The sequence below is a fragment of the Cutaneotrichosporon cavernicola genome, assembly GCF_030864355.1.
Source record: "Cutaneotrichosporon cavernicola HIS019 DNA, chromosome: 5".
In the NCBI taxonomy this organism is placed as follows: Eukaryota; Fungi; Basidiomycota; class Tremellomycetes; order Trichosporonales; family Trichosporonaceae; genus Cutaneotrichosporon; species Cutaneotrichosporon cavernicola.
Genome location: NC_083397.1, coordinates 811,387 through 828,972, shown reverse-complemented (window position 1 = coordinate 828,972; position 17,586 = coordinate 811,387). Strand labels below are relative to the sequence as shown.

Genomic DNA, 17,586 nt, shown 5'->3' with positions numbered 1-17,586 from the left:
ATATGTAGGTGTGGCTGGCTCTGCGGTCCGTTTCGCGAAGAGGAAGCACCGTCAGGCAGGGAGGAGCTGTCTCGATGGCTCCAGGGCTGACCATGCCTTCGGATTTTGAATGGAGCCTGCTCACTTCCAACTCTGAAGCCAACACTGAGCGGTTCAAGAACAGCAGCGCTGACTCTGTCACTTTGCCAAGTCCGAATTAATCGTCTGCGCAATTCTCTGGTCGAACCTGTTGGTCAGTGGCGATGCCACGTTGGTCCTTAGAGTGGGGCAGGAATGAGATCACGTGGACGGAGAACAAGAATGTATCCGTTTCAAATGCTTCCGTTGACTGTTGGTGGCATCGGTGGCTCGAGTGACGCGATCTGAACGTGATCACTCTAAGATCGCGCTAAGATGACGACGCTAGCGACTCCAATAGCGCACTCGCACTCAATCGCCTCGCCGATGGCGAAGTAGTTCTCATCGATCGTTTTGGGCGCGTGACAAGACGTGTGAGAACACGGCCTCTCAACCGCGCCATCGACTGCTTGACATGACGGCTGACAGGCGAGGGCAGACAATACTTAAAGTCTCGTCGTGACGGACAACTAACCCTACTGAACAATCATGACCATCAATAACCAGGCTCCCCTCGCAACCGACCCCGCTGTCTACGAAGGCTACGCCGCCAAGTGGGCCAAACTTCCCTCTTCAGAGGAGGAGTGGCTCGCTCGCGCGAGAGAGGTTGCAGACGTGCTCCGCCAGGACGCGACTGAGCGCGACGCAGTCAACGCCTCCCCCGTCGCTGAAGTCGAGCTCCTCAAGCACTCGGGCCTCCTCAAGGTCCTCGGGCGGACCAAGTATGGCGGCGGCGGACAGCCGTGGTCTGTCGGCTATGCCGTGACCCGCGAAGTCGCCAAGGGTGACGGCAGCATCGGCATGCTCCTCGGCTATCACACTCTGTGGGCGCAGATCGCCGACGTGGTGGGCAGCGAGGAGCAGGCGGACGCACTACATAAGGTCTACGTCACGAACAACTACTATATCGGTGGAGCCGTCAACCCCCGCGATAACGACCTCAAGATCACCGACGTCGGCGAGGAGATCACCTACTCTGGTTTCAAGCATTTTACGACTGGGGCTGCGATCTCGGACCTCATCGTGCTCGAGGGCGCACTCGCGAGCGGAGAACACATCTTCGCTGTCGTCCCGACCAAGCAGCCCGGCATCGAGTTTGCTTACAACTGGAACAACGTGGGTCTGCGCCTGACCGAGAGTGGGAGCGCGACCGTCACCGACGTGCGCGCCCCCTGGTCTGCAGCCCTCGGGTGGAAGGACAAGAAGATCGACCCTGCCGTGCTGGGGATCGCGTACCCGACCCTCCTCCTACCTCTGATTCAGCTTGTCTTCTCCAACTTTTACCTCGGCATTGCACAGGGGGCACTCGCCACCGCCAAGGGCTACACCACTACCACCACGCGGCCGTGGCCCTTTGGTGGCGACAACAAGGACAAGGCGACGGACGAGTTTTACATCCTCGAGCGCTACGGCAACTTTTACGCTCACCTCGCAGCCGCCGAGGCTCTCACAGACAAGGCTGGTGCCCTCGCCTCGGTCCTCACGGCCAAGCCCCGCGCCGAGGTTACCGCCCGAGAGCGCGGCGAGTTCGCCGAACTCGTCGCCTCTGTCAAGGTCGTCAACACCGACACGGCACTGCGCGTCACTGGAGGCCTGTTCGAAGTCACTGGTGCGCGCGCAACCGCGTCCAAGGTCGGCTTTGACCGTTTCTGGCGCGATGTGCGCACGCACACCCTCCACGACCCGGTCGCGTACAAGAATCGCGAGCTTGGTCGCTACGTCCTTCTTGACGAGGTGCCTGAGCCGACGTGGTACACGTAAATTGTATATGTATCCGAATGATATGTATGAATGACATTGGGAGCATCAAGCCTATGGCGATTCGGATATATCTCGGTAGTATGGGAAGGAGAAGGAGACGTGACTGAGTTATCTTGGTTAGTCTGCCTTGGCACCTGCCATTCCCCGCTTGTAAGCCTAAGCCGTGAGAAAGGGATGCATGATACAGATACAGAGGCGGGAGCGATATGTACAACCAGGGAGCGGAAGCAAATGTCAGGATACGCGGAATGACGTGTACAGGGGAATGGCGTATCCGAGGATATATGGGCATATCACGTGACCAGACGGTGCTGAGGGTCACGTGATCACGGCGTGTGCAGGCCGGGGGCTGCAGGTGCCCCCGCGGACGGGTTGAGGGCGTCCTCGCCCGAAGAAGAAGAGGAAGACGGAGGGTTAATAATGGCGTCACCTCCGTAGTAGGTGAGCTCGGCGTGGTCGAGCCACTGTTCGGCACCGGTTGGGGCGTTCTTGAAGCGGACCAACCACTGCGGCTTGCCGTCGGGGAAGGCGTTCGTGCGGATACTTGCACGGTGACCGAGGATCTGCTCGACTTCGCGCACAGCCGACGGGTGGGCCTTGACGCGGGCAAGGTACTTGCGCGCGTTCATCGTGTTAATACGGTTGTGAATATTGAGGTTGAACGGCAGGTCGACGGTAATGACCGTGGGACCGTCGACGGACGTGACTGTGAACGGGCCGAACCACGTCGGGGCGAGCTTCTTGCTCTTTGATTTTTGGTAGAAGACGGGCTTGAACAGGCCGGAACGGAGGAGGACTTGGTCGCCTACCGCGAAGACGGTCTTGCGACGGTTAACGTTGCGGGCGTCGTACTGGCCGGCTTGACGGGCCTGCGCGTGTTGTAGTGCCTCGACGGCGTCAACGGTGGCAGCGTTAAGGGCGTCGATGAACACGCCGGCGTCCTTGTCGTCGTGCGACGTGGAGGCGGGGTGATTGAGGAGACGGGGATGGAAGCCGAGATCGAGCTCGAACGGTGTGACGTTACTTGACGCGTGCACGCTGCTGTTGAACGCGATTTCGAGAAGCGGCAGCAAGTAAAACCAGTTGTTCTGGCGGGCATTGACGAAGTGACGGAGGGCTTCCTTCAGCGTGCGCACTTGCCGTTCACTCTGCCCGTCGGTCTGCGGGTGGAACGCCGTCGAGAGTAGGAGCTTCGTCCCGAGGGCGGTGTGGATCGCCTTCCAGAAGGCCGACGTGAACTTGGGATCGCGGTCCGAGACGATGCGGACGGGAATGCCGTGCAGGCGGACGACGTTAGCGAGGAAGAGAAACGCCGTATCCTTCGCGGTGGCGGTGGTGTGCGTCGGGATAAGGTGGCAACGTTTAGTAAACTTGTCGACGACGACCATGATGGCGTTGAACGTGTTGGAGACCGGCAGGTCGACGGCGAAGTCCATGGTGACGGTATGCCAACGCGTGACGGGGATCGCGAGCGGTTGCATCGGCGACGTCGTGGCGATGGCCGGCTTGTGTTTCTGGCAGGCGTCACACGTCTGGACGTACCTTGTGATAGAACGCCTCATGCCCGGCCAGTGGTAGTACGGCGCGACGGCGAGGAACGTCTTGTCAGTGCTACGGTGACCCGCGATAGGGGTGTCGTGGTGGTCGAACACGATTTTGTCGCGGATGTCGTCGCAGGCCGCCGGGATGCATAGTGCGTATGCACCGAGGGAGGGGCGGTGAATGAACACGAGGCCGTCCTGTGTCGTGAAGGGAAGGCGGGGGTGGGGGAGCTGAACGGTAGCTGCGGCGGCGGGGGAAGTCGTCGCGGCGTCGTTGTGCGCGACGGGGATCGTGGCGACGCGGCGTCGTTATGCGCGACGGGGGTCGTGGCGACGCGGGTCGTGGCGACGCGGGTCGTGGCGACGGGGAACGCGGCGTCGTTGTGCGCGACACACTCGGCGATAATCTTCGCGAGTTTGGCGTCCTGCGGCGTCGCTTCCTTTACCGCCTTGACGAGGGAAGGGTCGTCGGGGGCGGCCCACGCGAGGAAGGCATTAGTGTCGGTAGGGGGAGAAGTGACGGGTTCGTCGGCCATGGCGACGGCGAGATCGGACGCCGTGATGGGGAGCGGGGCACGCGACAGCTGGTCGACGTGCGCGTGGTTCTTGCCGGGACGGTGACGAATCGTGAGCCTATCACGGTACGGTTGGAGCGCGAGGGACTGACGTACCAAACGTTGATTTGGACCGGTATAGTCCAGAAGCCACTGAAGCGCCGCGTGATCGGTGATGGCTTCGAGTTCGGCGCCGTCGATATACGGGTGGAAACGGCGGAGGGCCCACGTGAGGGCCGTGCACTCGAGCTCGGTCGCCGAGTAATTCTTCTCCGGCGCCGTGGTGACGCGGGAAAGGAACGCGATGGGGCGTACGATGCCGTCGGAGCCCTTCTGCGAAAGGATGGCGCCGAAGCCGTCGCGGCAGGCGTCGGACTCGACGCGGAAACCCAGGGCGTAATCGGGATGAGCGAGGAGGGGACGTTCGGCGACGAGGTTCTTGATGACGTGGAAGGCGGCGAGGGTGGCGTCGTCGAGGTCGTACGTCTTCGTCTTGCGCGACGTGTTGATCTTCTCGTGAAGGGGACGTGCGACGAGGGAAAACTTTTCGATGAAGCGGCGATAGTGACCGGCGAGACCGCTGAAACGTTCGAGCGCCGCGAGCGTCTTCGGCGGCTCTTGTTTGAGAATCGCGTCGACGTTGCGACCGATAATGCCGATGCCGAGCGCGGAGATGGTGTGGCCGAGACAGTCGAGGGAGCGGTAGAAGAGATGTGACTTACCGGCACCAAGTGTGAGACCAGCGGCGGCGATGGCGTCGAGCGTCCACGCGACGTTGTCGACATGCTCCTCGAACGTCTTGGAGTAAATAATGACGTCGTCGAGATAGGCGAGGCACCACTGCCATTTGCCGGCGGCGAGGATGACGTCCATCATCCGTTGGAAGGTGGCGGGCGCACCCTTGGCGCCGAACGGCATGACGGTGGGCTCGAAGAGGCCGCGGTGGGTACGGAAGGCGAGCTTCTTCTTGTCGGCGTCGGCGACGGGTACCTGGTGGTACCCACGGTTGGCGTCGAGCGTCGAGAACCACATCTTGCCTTGGAATTGGGACAAGATGTCGTCGATACGGGGGAGCGGGTACTGATCGCTCTTCGTCACCTTGTTGAGGCGGCAGTAGTCGACGCACATACGTTTCTTGTCGTGTTGCTGGACGACGAGGACCGGCGAGGCCCACGGTGAGTGCGACGGCGAGGCGTGACCGGCGGCGAGAAGTCCGTCGATGGCGGCGTCGATCGCGACGCGCTGGCGCGGGGAGGCGTGGTACGGCGGTTGGCTAATGGGGACGTGCTCACCTGTGTCGACGTTGAACTCAACGACGTTGGTGCGACCGACGGAATTGTTACTTGAGAACGTGTGCATCCGGCGGCGGAGCATGTCGTCGACGACGCGACGTTGCTCGACGGTGAGGTCCGGGTTGACGTCGATCTCGTCTGGGTCCGTGGAGGCGACGCACGCCGAAGGCGGCGGCGGCGGCGCGTGGACGTGGGATGCGACGGATTTCGCGACGGGCGCCGAAGGCGGCGGCGGCGACAGCGCGTGGATGAGGGAGGCGACGCCCACGGCGTCGCCGGGGCGGATGTGCACGGGTCGGTGATGAAGGTTGACCAACTCGCCGGTGAACGTGGGAGAGTCTGCGACGGCGCGCGGCGTCTGGCAGAGAAGGGCGGGGTTGCCGTGCATGGGGATGGGCGTGATAAGGAAGGGTGAGGCGACGGCAGACTCACCGGCTTTCATGGCGACCCTAGCACGGTGTCCCGGGCGGATGATGACGTCTTCTTCAACGGTGACGTTGAACGATTCGCGCGTGCGAATGGCCTGGGCGTGCTCAGCTGAAAACGGCGCGCGAGCGGCGGGAGCGAGGTACGATAGCGGGAAGACGCTGCCACGGACGGTGAGCTTGCTCTGCCCGAGGTCTACGACGGCGCCGAGGCGCCCTAGACAATCGTTGCCCAGGAGGAGGCCGGTGGGGGCGTCGGTCATCGCGTAGAAGTCGATATTGACCGTGAAAGGGGGGGCGGCGGGGAAGGTGACGGGGATCGTGACGAACCCGAAGACCGTTGCCGAGGAGCCGACTCCGCGAACCGGGAACGACGAGCACGGTTGGAGAGGTGACGACGGTAGGTGGAATGTGACGTATTCCTTCGCGACCATCGAGATGCCGGAGCCTGGGTCGACGATAGCGCGGTGGGGCTTGCTGTTGACGGCGATGGCGGTATAGCACGGCGTGTGCCTATACTGCTGATTCGGGGTGGCGGCATTGACGCTGGCCTCGGTAATTGTGACGGCAGTGCTGTCGTTGGTGACGACGTTGACGTCGGCAGTCGCGACGGTAGTTGCGACGATGGTAGTTGTGGCGGCAGTGCCGTCGTTGGCGACGTCAGTGAAGAACGCTTCACGCCTAGGGCCTAGTGGCGTGGTGTTCGTGTGGGTGGCCGGTCTACTCACGTCTTTCTTAGGGCTCGTGCAATCACGGTCCCAATGCGGTCCACCGCAGGAACGGCAGGGACGTGGAGGCGTACGGGCGGCGGGCTTCGGAGCTCCCGCGTGTGCCGGCGGGGGCGCAGACGGCGTCGGCGCCGGATTGCCGGAGACGGGCGCAGGTTTCGTCGCGGCGGCAGTCGTGCTGACGTGGTGGTGCGACGTGCGTGCGGCGGCAGCAGGCGGTGCGACGCCGTTGGTGTAGCCACGGGGAAGTAGGACGGCGCGCTCGACGAGGGTACGGTGCAGTTGGTCGATCGGCGCGTCGGTGTCGACGTGGCACTGAGCGCGGAAACATTGGGGAAGTCCAAGGAGAACGTCGTAGGCGTGATCGCGGTCCGAATTGCTTGGATACGCCGTGCGTAGGAGACGGATCTTGTCGTAGAAATAATCGGAGATACTCTCCGACGGTAGGAGAAGGCGGTTGCGGGCGCAGTCACGGAGAAGAAGATCGTAGTCGGCGGGCTGGAAGGCGGTGCGGAGACGGTCGCACCACTGTGACCAAGAACGGAGGCGGTGACGTTCGTCTGGCGACAGGCCGGTGAACCATTTCGACGCGGCGCCGGTAAGGACGAGGGGGAGACGGCTCGTGATCTCGAAGTCGGCGACACCCGTCTGGTCGAGGATCATGGAGATCGTGGTGATCCAGTCGTCGATGTTAGTGTCGGCGGTGGCGCCGAACTTGGGGAAATCGCCGGGCTTGAGCGTGAAGCAGTGGCGGGGCTTGTACGGGTCCTCGGTAGGCGGCGTCAGAGGCGGCGTGATGTACGGAGGCGCACGGGGGGAAGGCGGGTGACGGGGGGAAGCGGTGCGAACGTACTGACGACGGTGCTCGGCGACACGCTCGTCTTCCTCGCGGTGGCGGCGGGCCTGCTCTTCATCTTCGCGACGCCAGGCGTCCATGTCCGGTCTACGCGGGCGGGGCGTGTGACGGGAGGAGTGACGGGACGTGTGACGGGTACCGGCTCTCGATACACGGCGCGACTTCAGTTCGGCAATCTGCGCCTTCATATCCTCGAGCTCCGAACGGGGGATGAGGACGTTCTCATCGGCGGGTGTATCGTCCTCGACGGGACGCTGACGGGCAGCGTCGCTCGGCGTCATGTCGCGCTCCGACATGTTGACAGCGTAGTTGGTAGAAGACGTGGTAAGAGGAGACGTGGGATGACGTGGGGGAACGGGTGTGGATCGGCTCGACGATCGAGGGGCGAGTGGATCAGTGACGTCCGCGACCGACGGGACGATCGGCTCGCTTCCGATTAGGGGCGTAACTGTCGCACGGGGCGTGGGAAGTATAAGGGCGGCTGCGGCGTCGGCGGCGGAGAAGGCGGCGACGTTGCTGGCGGTGGTTCCCCTGCTGCGCGTGTTGTATCGCGGAGCCGAGGAATTGGGTGGTGGCGTTGAGGCGGGAATGGTGGCACCCGTGTAGAAGGAAGAGAAGAAAGGAAGGAAGGTGGTGTCACCTACGGGAGGGAGCTAATCCGCCCGTAGAGTGAGGAAGGAAGGGGAAGAAGAACGTGCTCACGGAGACGGGCGACGGCTGCAGCGGAGCGTCTAATGTCGTCGTTCGCGAACGTTCAGTGGCGGCGGCGGCGTTGGTAAGACTGACTCGTCCACCAGTTGTAAGCCTAAGCCGTGAGAAAGGGATGCATGATACAGATACAGAGGCGGGAGCGATATGTACAACCAGGGAGCGGAAGCAAATGTCAGGATACGCGGAATGACGTGTACAGGGGAATGGCGTATCCGAGGATATATGGGCATATCACGTGACCAGACGGTGCTGAGGGTCACGTGATCACGGCGTGTGCAGGCCGGGGGCTGCACCGCTATCATACATTGGGGACCCACCCCCTCAACCTTAACATGCCGTCAAGGAAAGCTCAAAATCAGTCACGCTGGGCGTGGCGACATGGAAGGAGGCGTCTAAAGGGATGCTCCAAGTGCATTTTCAAACACAGTCAGTCCTCAGATATACGGATCATGCGGTCGCAACCTTTGTCTCCTAGTTGTGATGTAGGAAGCATGCATTGTTCTTGTAGTAACCCCCCGTTGTTGAATACTAGTTGTTTGGAGAATCTACTCGATGGATGCCACGGATCCAAAATGCCGAGTCGACTTGCTGAAAGAGGCAAGTGTTGAATGCTTAATTGAGCCCCCCGGTAACAACAAGACCCGCACAGCATCTGCTCCCGGGCCGCCTCGCTCACCGTCCCCTCGCCGCCGCTGCCCTCCCATCCCATCTTATCCAACCCCTTCTTCCATCCACCTCCCCCTCCTTGACATCGCCATCACATCCCCAGCCTTCACAAACTCGTATACTTCCTCCTCGCTCCTCCTTCATCCCTCACATAACACCTACAGTCCTTGTCTCTGCGTGCGCGCTGAAAAATTCGCTGCCGCCGCCATCAACACCCATTGTTTATCATCAACTCCCTCAATCCTCGGCGACTGCTCATGCCGCCTATCTAATCATGGACCCACCAGTTGAGCGCACTCCGCCGCCTCCTCCGAGCCCCGCGCTCGGGGCTGCAGGCAACGCGTCCACTCCCGGTGCGATTACGGCGATGATGTACGACCCTACCCTTAAATCGGCGGTGTCGGCGCTCGCGCATCATCTAGTTCAGCCACTCGCTCCTCACTACCCGCATTCCCTGCTGATGGACCTCCGCGACTGTCTCGCCTCCAAATTTACAAACGAGTTCAGCCCCACGTGGATTGAAAACTTACCGCGCTTTGGTTCGGGCTCGCGCTCCCTCATCTCCGACCACATCCATGGCCTCCCTCTTATCCTCCGGGACGCCGCCAGGGCCCATGGTATCGACACGGCGATCTGGACCGCTGCCATCGCCACGCTCCGCAAGAAGAAGATAGACGACGGCCAAAGCGACTTCTGGGAAGCCTGGTGCGACCCCGGTACCATTTTCTGGCGCTGGGGCGGATGGGGTTGGGACGATACCGATTTTCCTGTAAAGAGCCGCCCTGGTGAGTAGATATACCCTCCTTTTGACGACGCTCAACTAACAAGCAGAAAATTGCGTTCTCATCTGGCAGGGGTCCCCCATCGGCAACGCCGCCAGTCCGATCGCCGAGCTGAGCTCGCCCCTTGCCGCCACCCCGCTTCGCTCTATGGCGATCCCCATCCGCGCCCCTGGCATCACGAACATCCCTTCCACGCCCTCCCCCGCGCCATCTGCAGCCTCGGTTTCAAGTGCACCCGTCGTCCCCCACTCGCCCTCCCCCGTCTACCCGAGCGAGTTCCGTGCGCCTAACCGCCCGAGCTCTGGAGCTGGCGCCCGCACCTCCCACATGCGTACTGCGTCGGCGCGCTCTGGTCCCGGCCACCAGGGCCAGGCGAGCACTAGCTCGACGGGTTCCGACTCGAGTGACACGGGCTCGCAGCAGCTCCTGACGCCAGCCAGTCGCCCCGGCTCGGCAGACCTCCTTCCTGAAGGCAAGGACGAGCAGCGCGGTCGCGACCCCTCTCCGGCGCGCAATGAGCCAACCGTCACCCCGTATGACGGCGGCAACGTCACTGTCCTCGGCGGCGGGACCAAGCTCGGCGGCTCGCGCCCCAGCTCGGTCATGAGCCACCGCACCCGCTCGCCCAGCATCAGCGTCGCGGCTCGCGCACTCGGCACCGCCGTTGGCACTAACGCCAACGGCGGGGTTATGCGCAAGCAGCGCTCGCGCAACATGCGCCGTATTACTCCGGTGTACGTCGGCGGCATTGCACAGCCTGGCATTGGCGGCCCTATGATGAGCGCGTTCACGCCTCCCCTCAAGAACCAGTCCGGCATGCAGTACTGGCCTCACGGGCAGCCCGGAGCGGCTGGCGTCGGCGTCGGCGTTGGTGTGGGCCCGCCCCCTGTCGGCAGCATGGGTCTCGCCAACCAGATGGGCATGGCCATGAACAAGCGCATCTAGCCCTAGTCCCGCCCCGCCCCGCCCCGTTCCTTCAACTATCTGCGAACATCACAACTATCCATCCAAGCTGTCCAGACGTACATTGTCTCTCTCAATTCGTTCGCTTCGTCATTCGTCATCACAAGGGCTCGCCCATGTCTTTGCAACTGTTTTCGTTTTCGCTCGTCTCTTTCGCGACCCCCGTGTCTTGCACATCTACCAAGTGGACATCTCATGCCGGGTCAGTAGTATTTACAGAACCGCGCATATGTCACAAATGCATATCGTTCCGAACTCATGTTCCCTATATTCACCTGCGATTGTGGGCTTGCGTTGCACAGTATTTACTGATGGTGCTGGATATGTAGGGTCGACGCGGCGAGCGATCTTCTATGTAGAGAAAGTGTGCACAGGAGTGTCGGTGGGCAAGCGATAGGAGCAGGGAGTTTTGCGGGCCGCTCGCAATGCCGTTAAGTAATTGGGGTTGTCTGAACCAGTCTTGGAGGGGTGGCGGTAGGGCATGGCTCATGGCTCACCAACACCCCTTGGGGGCGAGACCAGCTCCCTCCCAGAACATGGGCCACTCCTTGGGCCATGACCCAAAGGGGACGGGCGCTTTCTCAGGCCGGGCTCGCGTAAGTGCGCGGTCGATGTATCGTGTAAATTCCTCCTCAAAGGTTGGCGCAGGTAGAAGAGGACTCGCCTGCGCGTTGACGAGAACGTTGTTGTGGGTGCTCGACGCGGTCGTGCTCGCCGACGACACTGCGGTGACGGGAGTGGCAGAGTAGGATAGCAGTGCGCCGTTGAGCATGGTGGGCGGAACCAGGGAGCGGGATGGCACACGCGAGCACTGCGGGAGCGAGGCGGTCACCTTATCCAGGTAGCCGGAGCAGAAGGTGTCTTCGCTGTCAGAGTCCGCGGGGGTGCACAGCGCCGAGACCGTGGTCGGGGTGTGTGCGTCTGCGCTCCACGGCGAGAGACGGGATTCCAGGGACGTGAGGGGAACAGGCTTGTCTGCGTGTCAGCCATGTCTGCTGTGTGTCGTGTGGCGGCGTGTCAAGTGACAAAACATGATCAGCAGCCGCAGGTACAGGTCAACTCGTTACAAACTCGCGCCGATCATGCGCTCGGGTCTCGGCGCTGGGATGTTTTTGCCTCCTTGGACTTTTAGACGTACCTTTGCGCGTTTGAGGGTAACCGTCCACGGTTGAGATGGGGCTATGGGGGCGGCAAAGTACCAGCAGAAGGGGAATGGTAGCCAGGGCACCAACAGCGAGGATGACCGGTACGCTGGGGTGGCTGAGGATAAGCAGACCTGCCAAACTCCCAGCTGCCAGAGGAGCGGCCTGGAGAGTGGCAAGGTTGCCGCGCGAGGTGGTGGCGACTGTCCCCAGTCCAAGGAGGGAAGGCAGGAGCAGGAAGGCTGCCAGGGCGGGAGTGGAGAGGGTGCAGGTGTTGATCACCATAATGTTGGTTTGAAGTGGAGATGGAGGAGTTGCAAGGTTCGAAGGAAGGTAACGATAAATTGAGTTGACGGGGTTGTCTTCAGAGGTAGATGAGGAGACGATAGAGATAGTCGCAATGAAGGACGATGATGTGAGGACCACGCGGGACAGATAGCGAAAGCCAGGAAGGCGGCAGGAAAGTGGGGGGCGGGCCGCGTGGACAGATATGGATGACCCGATGACTAATGTGAGTAGGGTGGGGATGGTGGAGAGGGTGGGGAGGTCGAGAAGAGCAAGGAGGGGTGGGGGAGAGAAGGAGAAGGAGGCAAGAGGGGAAGAGACAAGATGAAAGAGGGAAGAGGAAAGAAAGGGCAAGTGTATAATGCAAGGGGGAAGGGGGGGCGAGAGCGTACGACGCTGTGTATACACTTTCGTCAGAGTAATAAAGAAGGAATGAAGGATGAATGAGAGGACGAGGGATGTCAGCTGTTTCGACCGTGTCAGCTGTCTCGACGACTTTTGTAGTGCGTGGGTTGTTTGAAAGATTGTGTTGTTAACAGCATATTGGTAGTGAGCTGCTGTAGTGGGGAGTTGTGTGTCTTGGGTTGCAGGTAGGCACATGGGGAAACTTTGGTACAGTCACCTCGGCAACCTCGGGGGGTTGACTGACGGTGACGGGCTGAAGGGCTGACGACTGTCTCAACTCGAGAGCTGGAGACTAGGTGGGTTTGATTCTTCCTTTGGTGGAGAGGGCGTATGACCCGCACAGTTTGAGCGCAGTTTGTTGAATCCTCGCCACAACTTGACCGCCCTCGTTGCCCCTCGCCCATCTTGCCTCGCTCATCCTAACCCATCCCTTGATCAGCGTCGCTCGGCGCTCGTCGCTTGTCGGATTGTCAGATTGTCAGATTGCCAAGATACGTTCCACAAGACCATGTGGAGACACGCGGCGATCAGTGTTTGGACAGGCGCTCTTCACACGTCGCGCTGACGTCCAGGCCTTGTCCTCACCCCCCACTTTTCTCATCCAAGTATCTCAATAACGCCCTTACGCCCAAACTCGTCCATCCGGCGGCAGTTCCGAGATCCTGCTTGCCTTGCTACTTCCTTGCTACACGAGCCTCGTCAGCCCCTTCCAAGGACCCACCAACGGCCGCTCAGCCGCACGCGCCGCCGTCGCGTCTCCGCCCAGACCCATGCCACCAGAACTTTCCACCCCATCCAGAATGGTCTCGCGGTCCGACCACGCGTTCTCCAGCCCACGAGCCAGCTTGGCCCGCAGCGTCACCACCGCCTTCTGAAGATCCGACGCCAGGTCCCGGTGAGGCGATGTCGCCAGCGGACGCAGAAGGGACAGTGCCTCGGCTGCGCGTCAGCTTGACATCTTGACGGGCGCATCGTTACATAACGTACCACTCTTGTCATCGACACGCTTGACCAGACGTCCTATGCTTGCCACGAGATAGTCGTACTCGTCCACAGTCCCCTTCCGTCCAGCCTGGCGTCTCTTGGACGGCCTGTTCTTCGATCGAGCCGTTTGCCTGCAGTCAGCAGAGTCATCGTGGAGCGCTGGTTGCGCCAATGTCGACCCCTAGAGCTAGAGGCCAAAACCGCTCATTCCGGCTCGGGAAAACTTACCCAGTCATGCGGGTCGATTGCGAAAACACAGTCGTGGGCGCAACAGTGTACCGTGTAAACGCCGTTGCCACGGTGGTGGCATTGGTCGCTACGTCCACGTTCTCCAGCTCCTCATCGTTCTCAACGAGGTAGAATCCGTCTAGGCATCAGCCCCTTGCCCTGCGGCATCTGCACGAGGTCGATTATGCTGCGTTACTCACCGGGGTCTGTCCGCCTAACATGCCGCAGTTCATCAAGTCGCCGCAGTTCCTTGTCCAACTGACCGTCCATCTCCTCGAGTGTTTCAGTGAGAATCTCTTGTGCCTCCTCCAGCGCCGGGTTAATAAAGTCGCCGACCAGATCAGGGCGCGCATGACGAGACGCCTGATATCAGTCAGATTCCGCGCCGGAACAAAGCAGTCACTCACAAGACGATAAGCCTCCGCAAACTCGGCGCCTCGGCTCAACACATCAACCGCAGCATCCACATCCTCCGCATAGTCGATCAGCACCTGACCTGCCTCGGCATGCCGTCCTCTCGAGGATAAATAGTCGGATACACGTTCCACCATTGAAGCAATGGCGGCCGGGGGCGTCTCCAGTTCGCGCGCCAGCGTAAAAAGCTCCCGCCAAGCATGTGCTTTCTCGTACGCTTTGAGGGCCTTGTCGCGCCTCCCACCGAGTGTGTGTGCTGGGCGTCAACAGACAAGTCACCTACTGGAACCAGTATCTGACGACAACCGATTCCCTCTCGCACAAGACACTCACAGATAGCCGCATCGTGGAACTCTCGCCGGTCGTACAGGTAATCGCCATACAGGTCCTGCACCGTACGCAGCTCATCCGTACCCGCGTAGAGGTCGAACGCCTCGTCCCAAAGCTCGTACCGAGAGAGATATGACGCAGCGTCATCGAACCGCGACGGGCCTGCAGCGTGGAGGTTGCGCAGCGCACTCTCCCGGCGGCCAAGGTGATCGTCGATGCGGAAACGCTGTTCGTGGGTATCGAGTGCGCGCAGCTCGCGCAGGAAGGGAAGGTACTCTTTAGGATCCTGGTATGAGCTGCTGAACAGGTTACAGAGGCATCTCCACGTCCAGTTCCTGGTTCCATGCCGGCGGGGACTCACCTTCTGTGAGTACTGAGCAACCATGAGCACGAGCTGGAAGTCGTACATCCCTAACGCGACGTCAAAGAGCTGGTTGACGTTGGACAGGAAGATGATGTACTTGATCGCCTCCTGAGCAATCTCGGGGTGCTCCTTCTGCACATGCAGCAGGACACGGAGGCCGGCTTCGTAGTCGGGCGGCTGCTTACACACGTGGGCGGTGAGGATCGTCTCAACATACTTTACCGTGTCGACTTGAACGAGCACGCGGAGAGCATCGCACACGTCGTTGACCTTGGTCGCCGGGACGGGAACGCGAGCTGCATCGCGCTTCAAGTCCTTGTACAGGACGATGGAGGAGTCATCGGCGCTGCCGTCAGTGACTCTGCTAGAGAACTAAGTGGAGCTGCTCACTTCAGCTGCGAGACGAAGAGGTTCAGGTAGTCGGGCTCGGGGATCTGCTCAAAGAACGATGGGAGGGCATCCATCATTCGTTGGGGGTCGAGGTCGTACAGGATGTTGAGGTCGAGGCGGTGCTTCCGGCAGGTGAGGAAAGCAGAACGGTATTCGCCCCTGTTAGTCAGCTTCCATCCTCAAGTTTTGACTAGACTAACGCGAGGATGTCCCTCCGCACGACAGCGAGCACAAGTGGACGGGGGTACACCGTCTCAAGGTTTCCGCGGGGCATCTGGAGCACGAGCGCCATGTTGCTGGGGCACGCAGCCACGGCGAGCGCACCGCGCTCGATGCGGCGCTCGTCCCACTCGCGCTCCTTGACAATCTCCAGATTCTCTCCGGCCAAAATGGCGGCGACCGAAAACAGTGGCACGTAATAGCTCCGCTGCGTGGTGGTGTAGATGCAAAAGTCGGGAGTCAGGGTGAACGACGTCACGCCGCTCGTGAGGAGCTCTGACTCGCGACCCGAAAGGAAGGCAGCATGCAGTCGCCCGCTGTCCGACAGGGCGAAGACGAGGCCCGTCTCAGCCGAGATCTTCACCCCCGCGGGCCGACACAACGTCACAAGAATGCCCTGTGCCTCGTCCACTGCCATCAGCCCCTGCTCTAGCATATCAAGGCTCTCACCGCTGCGGAGAATACCGTGGCGGTCCACCACAAGGAATCCGGCTTCGCGCTCCCACAGCACCCAGTCGGTGTCATGCAGCACGCTCGCGCCGGCCTCATTTGCGTCCGCCGTACGCAACACTGCGCCGTCCGGGCCGTCGCCCCAGAACAGAGCAGCCACCTTGCCGTCCCCGCTGAGCGCGACCTGCTTCGGTACAAACTCGCCGGTGGGCGCAAGGTTACGCTCCCACCGCAACTTTGGGGCGGACACCTTGCCGCCGGCACGCAAGCGCGAGGCGCCAGCCTGGGGAAGTGAGGTGGCGAGGTCCCAGACCTGCACCATGCCGGTAGTGGTGAGGACGGCCAGAGCGTCCTCGGATGGCGACATGCTGACGTGTACGGCCTGCGCCGGGAGGGCGAGTTGATATGAGGACATGGGTGGAGGGGTGTTCTGTGTGCGGAAGGGCGTGATCAGGAGGCGGTCTGATGTTAGCTGACAAGTAGGTCTTAGCTCACCTCCATCGACCACAGCAACAGTCGCTGTGTCTCCCGGCATTGGGAGGCGGGCGGCGTACGTGTCCCACACGAATGAGCGGACCTGTACGTTGTCTGCTGTCAGCTCGGCAACACTGCAGTAGCCCACCCGCGTCGATAAGGTACAGTGCCATGGGCGTCTCGGGGTGCCAGCGCACCGCGGCGAAGCGGCGCGTTCCCACAATCTGCTGTTTGAGGTAATAGTGGTAGTTCTTCATCGTCCAAAGCTGGACAACGTCCCCCTCTGCCCGGCGGAGCCAGATTGCGAGGACGTCGCTCTCAGCGTTCCATGCCATGTCGACAACAACTCCGCCCTCCCAGCTCTTCTCTGCCTCGCGGAGCTCAAAGCCGCCGTGTCGCAGGCCGTTACGCTCGAGCATGGCCACATCCCACCGTCCAGGCCGCCCTTCTCCGCCTCCCTCGTACCCGTACCGCACGAGACTGGCGATGACGTTCCCGACTGGTCGCCAGGCGATCGGGCCCTCGAGCCCTGCAAGAGTCTCACTCGTGGCACTCAGGCGCGGCTCGAAGCCGCTCGCGGCGTCACGGCTGTACACCCGCACCTGGCGGCGCGCGCCCCCGGATGGATAAGGATCTAGGCTGGAGACGGCGAAGAAGCCAGCGTCGCCCTTGAACGTGATGCGTGGGACTCCATCGTCGGTAGGATGGGCAAAAGCTTTGGGCTTTGGTGCCTTGGCCGACTCCTGTGCGGCGAGGAGCGCCTTCTTGCCCAGCGAGCCATGGAACTGTGTCCCCTCGCTTCCCCATCCGACATTTATGAACTTGTCCTCTCCAAAGTCGTCAGAACGCAAGGGCCCCTCGTAAATCGTGTCAAAGGACCGCGTCATGCACACGAGGTTATCCTCGCCTGGTGTCAGCTACTTCCAGCCTGGGAGCTTACCCGTGACGAGTACGAGCTGCTCGTCGTCGGGCGACCACGCGGCCGCCTTGATCCCGCTGTCGATGCTCCCCACGACCTCGACCACTAAGCCCACCTCGGGATTGTCAAGCTGGAGCACAGCGATGTCTCCGCCCGCCAAGAGGACGATAACACTCCGGTCATCCGCAAAATACTGCACGCTCAGAGTCTGCGGTGCGCCATCCGGCAGCGCGAACGGTGCGAGCACCGGCGACGAGAACGACGCAACCACCTGATGTAAGATTAACACTTGCAACAAAGCTCACCTCTGCAAACGCTCCCCCTTCCTCCACCCCTTCGAGGCGCACAATCTCCACGTGAACCTCGCCGTCCTCGATCCGCTCAACCGCGGCGTACACCCTCCCGCTCTCGGGGTCGACCGCGAGCGCTGCTCCGTGCCGGTCTGGTGAAGACGCGGCAACCGAGGCGACCTGTACAGTCGTCGGAGTGAGGCTGCGCATGTTATTGGATGGATGAATAAGTGTCAAGTGGCAATGGGAGTCGACTCGGTGCGGAAATTATGTTACTGGAACTGCTTTCGGTATTT

At 61.3% G+C, this 17,586-nt stretch overlaps 5 protein-coding genes across 5 annotated transcripts; 2 read left to right on the top strand and 3 right to left on the bottom strand.

The window, feature by feature from the left end:
• Positions 1-606: 606 nt before the first annotated feature.
• CcaverHIS019_0503380 (uncharacterized protein) lies at positions 607-1,878 on the top strand (the record flags this gene model as incomplete). Its single annotated transcript, XM_060601486.1, has 1 exon — positions 607-1,878. One exon carries the CDS (start codon positions 607-609, stop codon positions 1,876-1,878), a length of 1,272 nt encoding a protein of 423 aa, XP_060457975.1.
• A 326-nt stretch (positions 1,879-2,204) lies between these two features.
• CcaverHIS019_0503370 (uncharacterized protein) lies at positions 2,205-7,570 on the bottom strand (the record flags this gene model as incomplete). The annotated part of the gene is made up of 2 exons (XM_060601485.1): positions 2,205-3,650; positions 3,740-7,570. The coding sequence occupies 2 exons, from the start codon at positions 7,568-7,570 to the stop codon at positions 2,205-2,207; spliced, it is 5,277 nt and encodes a 1,758-aa protein (XP_060457974.1).
• Positions 7,571-8,925: 1,355 nt separating this feature from the next.
• On the top strand, positions 8,926-10,378 carry CcaverHIS019_0503360 (uncharacterized protein; the record flags this gene model as incomplete). The annotated part of the gene is made up of 2 exons (XM_060601484.1): positions 8,926-9,436; positions 9,483-10,378. 2 exons carry the CDS (start codon positions 8,926-8,928, stop codon positions 10,376-10,378), a joined length of 1,407 nt encoding a protein of 468 aa, XP_060457973.1.
• Positions 10,379-10,889: 511 nt separating this feature from the next.
• On the bottom strand, positions 10,890-11,823 carry CcaverHIS019_0503350 (uncharacterized protein; the record flags this gene model as incomplete). Its single annotated transcript, XM_060601483.1, has 2 exons — positions 10,890-11,371; positions 11,535-11,823. The coding sequence occupies 2 exons, from the start codon at positions 11,821-11,823 to the stop codon at positions 10,890-10,892; spliced, it is 771 nt and encodes a 256-aa protein (XP_060457972.1).
• Positions 11,824-12,913: 1,090 nt separating this feature from the next.
• Positions 12,914-17,500, bottom strand: ELP1 (uncharacterized protein; the record flags this gene model as incomplete). Its single annotated transcript, XM_060601482.1, has 14 exons — positions 12,914-13,167; positions 13,216-13,343; positions 13,441-13,579; positions 13,641-13,803; positions 13,848-14,110; positions 14,188-14,470; positions 14,546-14,894; positions 14,939-15,097; positions 15,139-15,568; positions 15,608-16,069; positions 16,103-16,195; positions 16,230-16,988; positions 17,022-17,271; positions 17,306-17,500. 14 exons carry the CDS (start codon positions 17,498-17,500, stop codon positions 12,914-12,916), a joined length of 3,927 nt encoding a protein of 1,308 aa, XP_060457971.1.
• Positions 17,501-17,586: the final 86 nt, after the last annotated feature.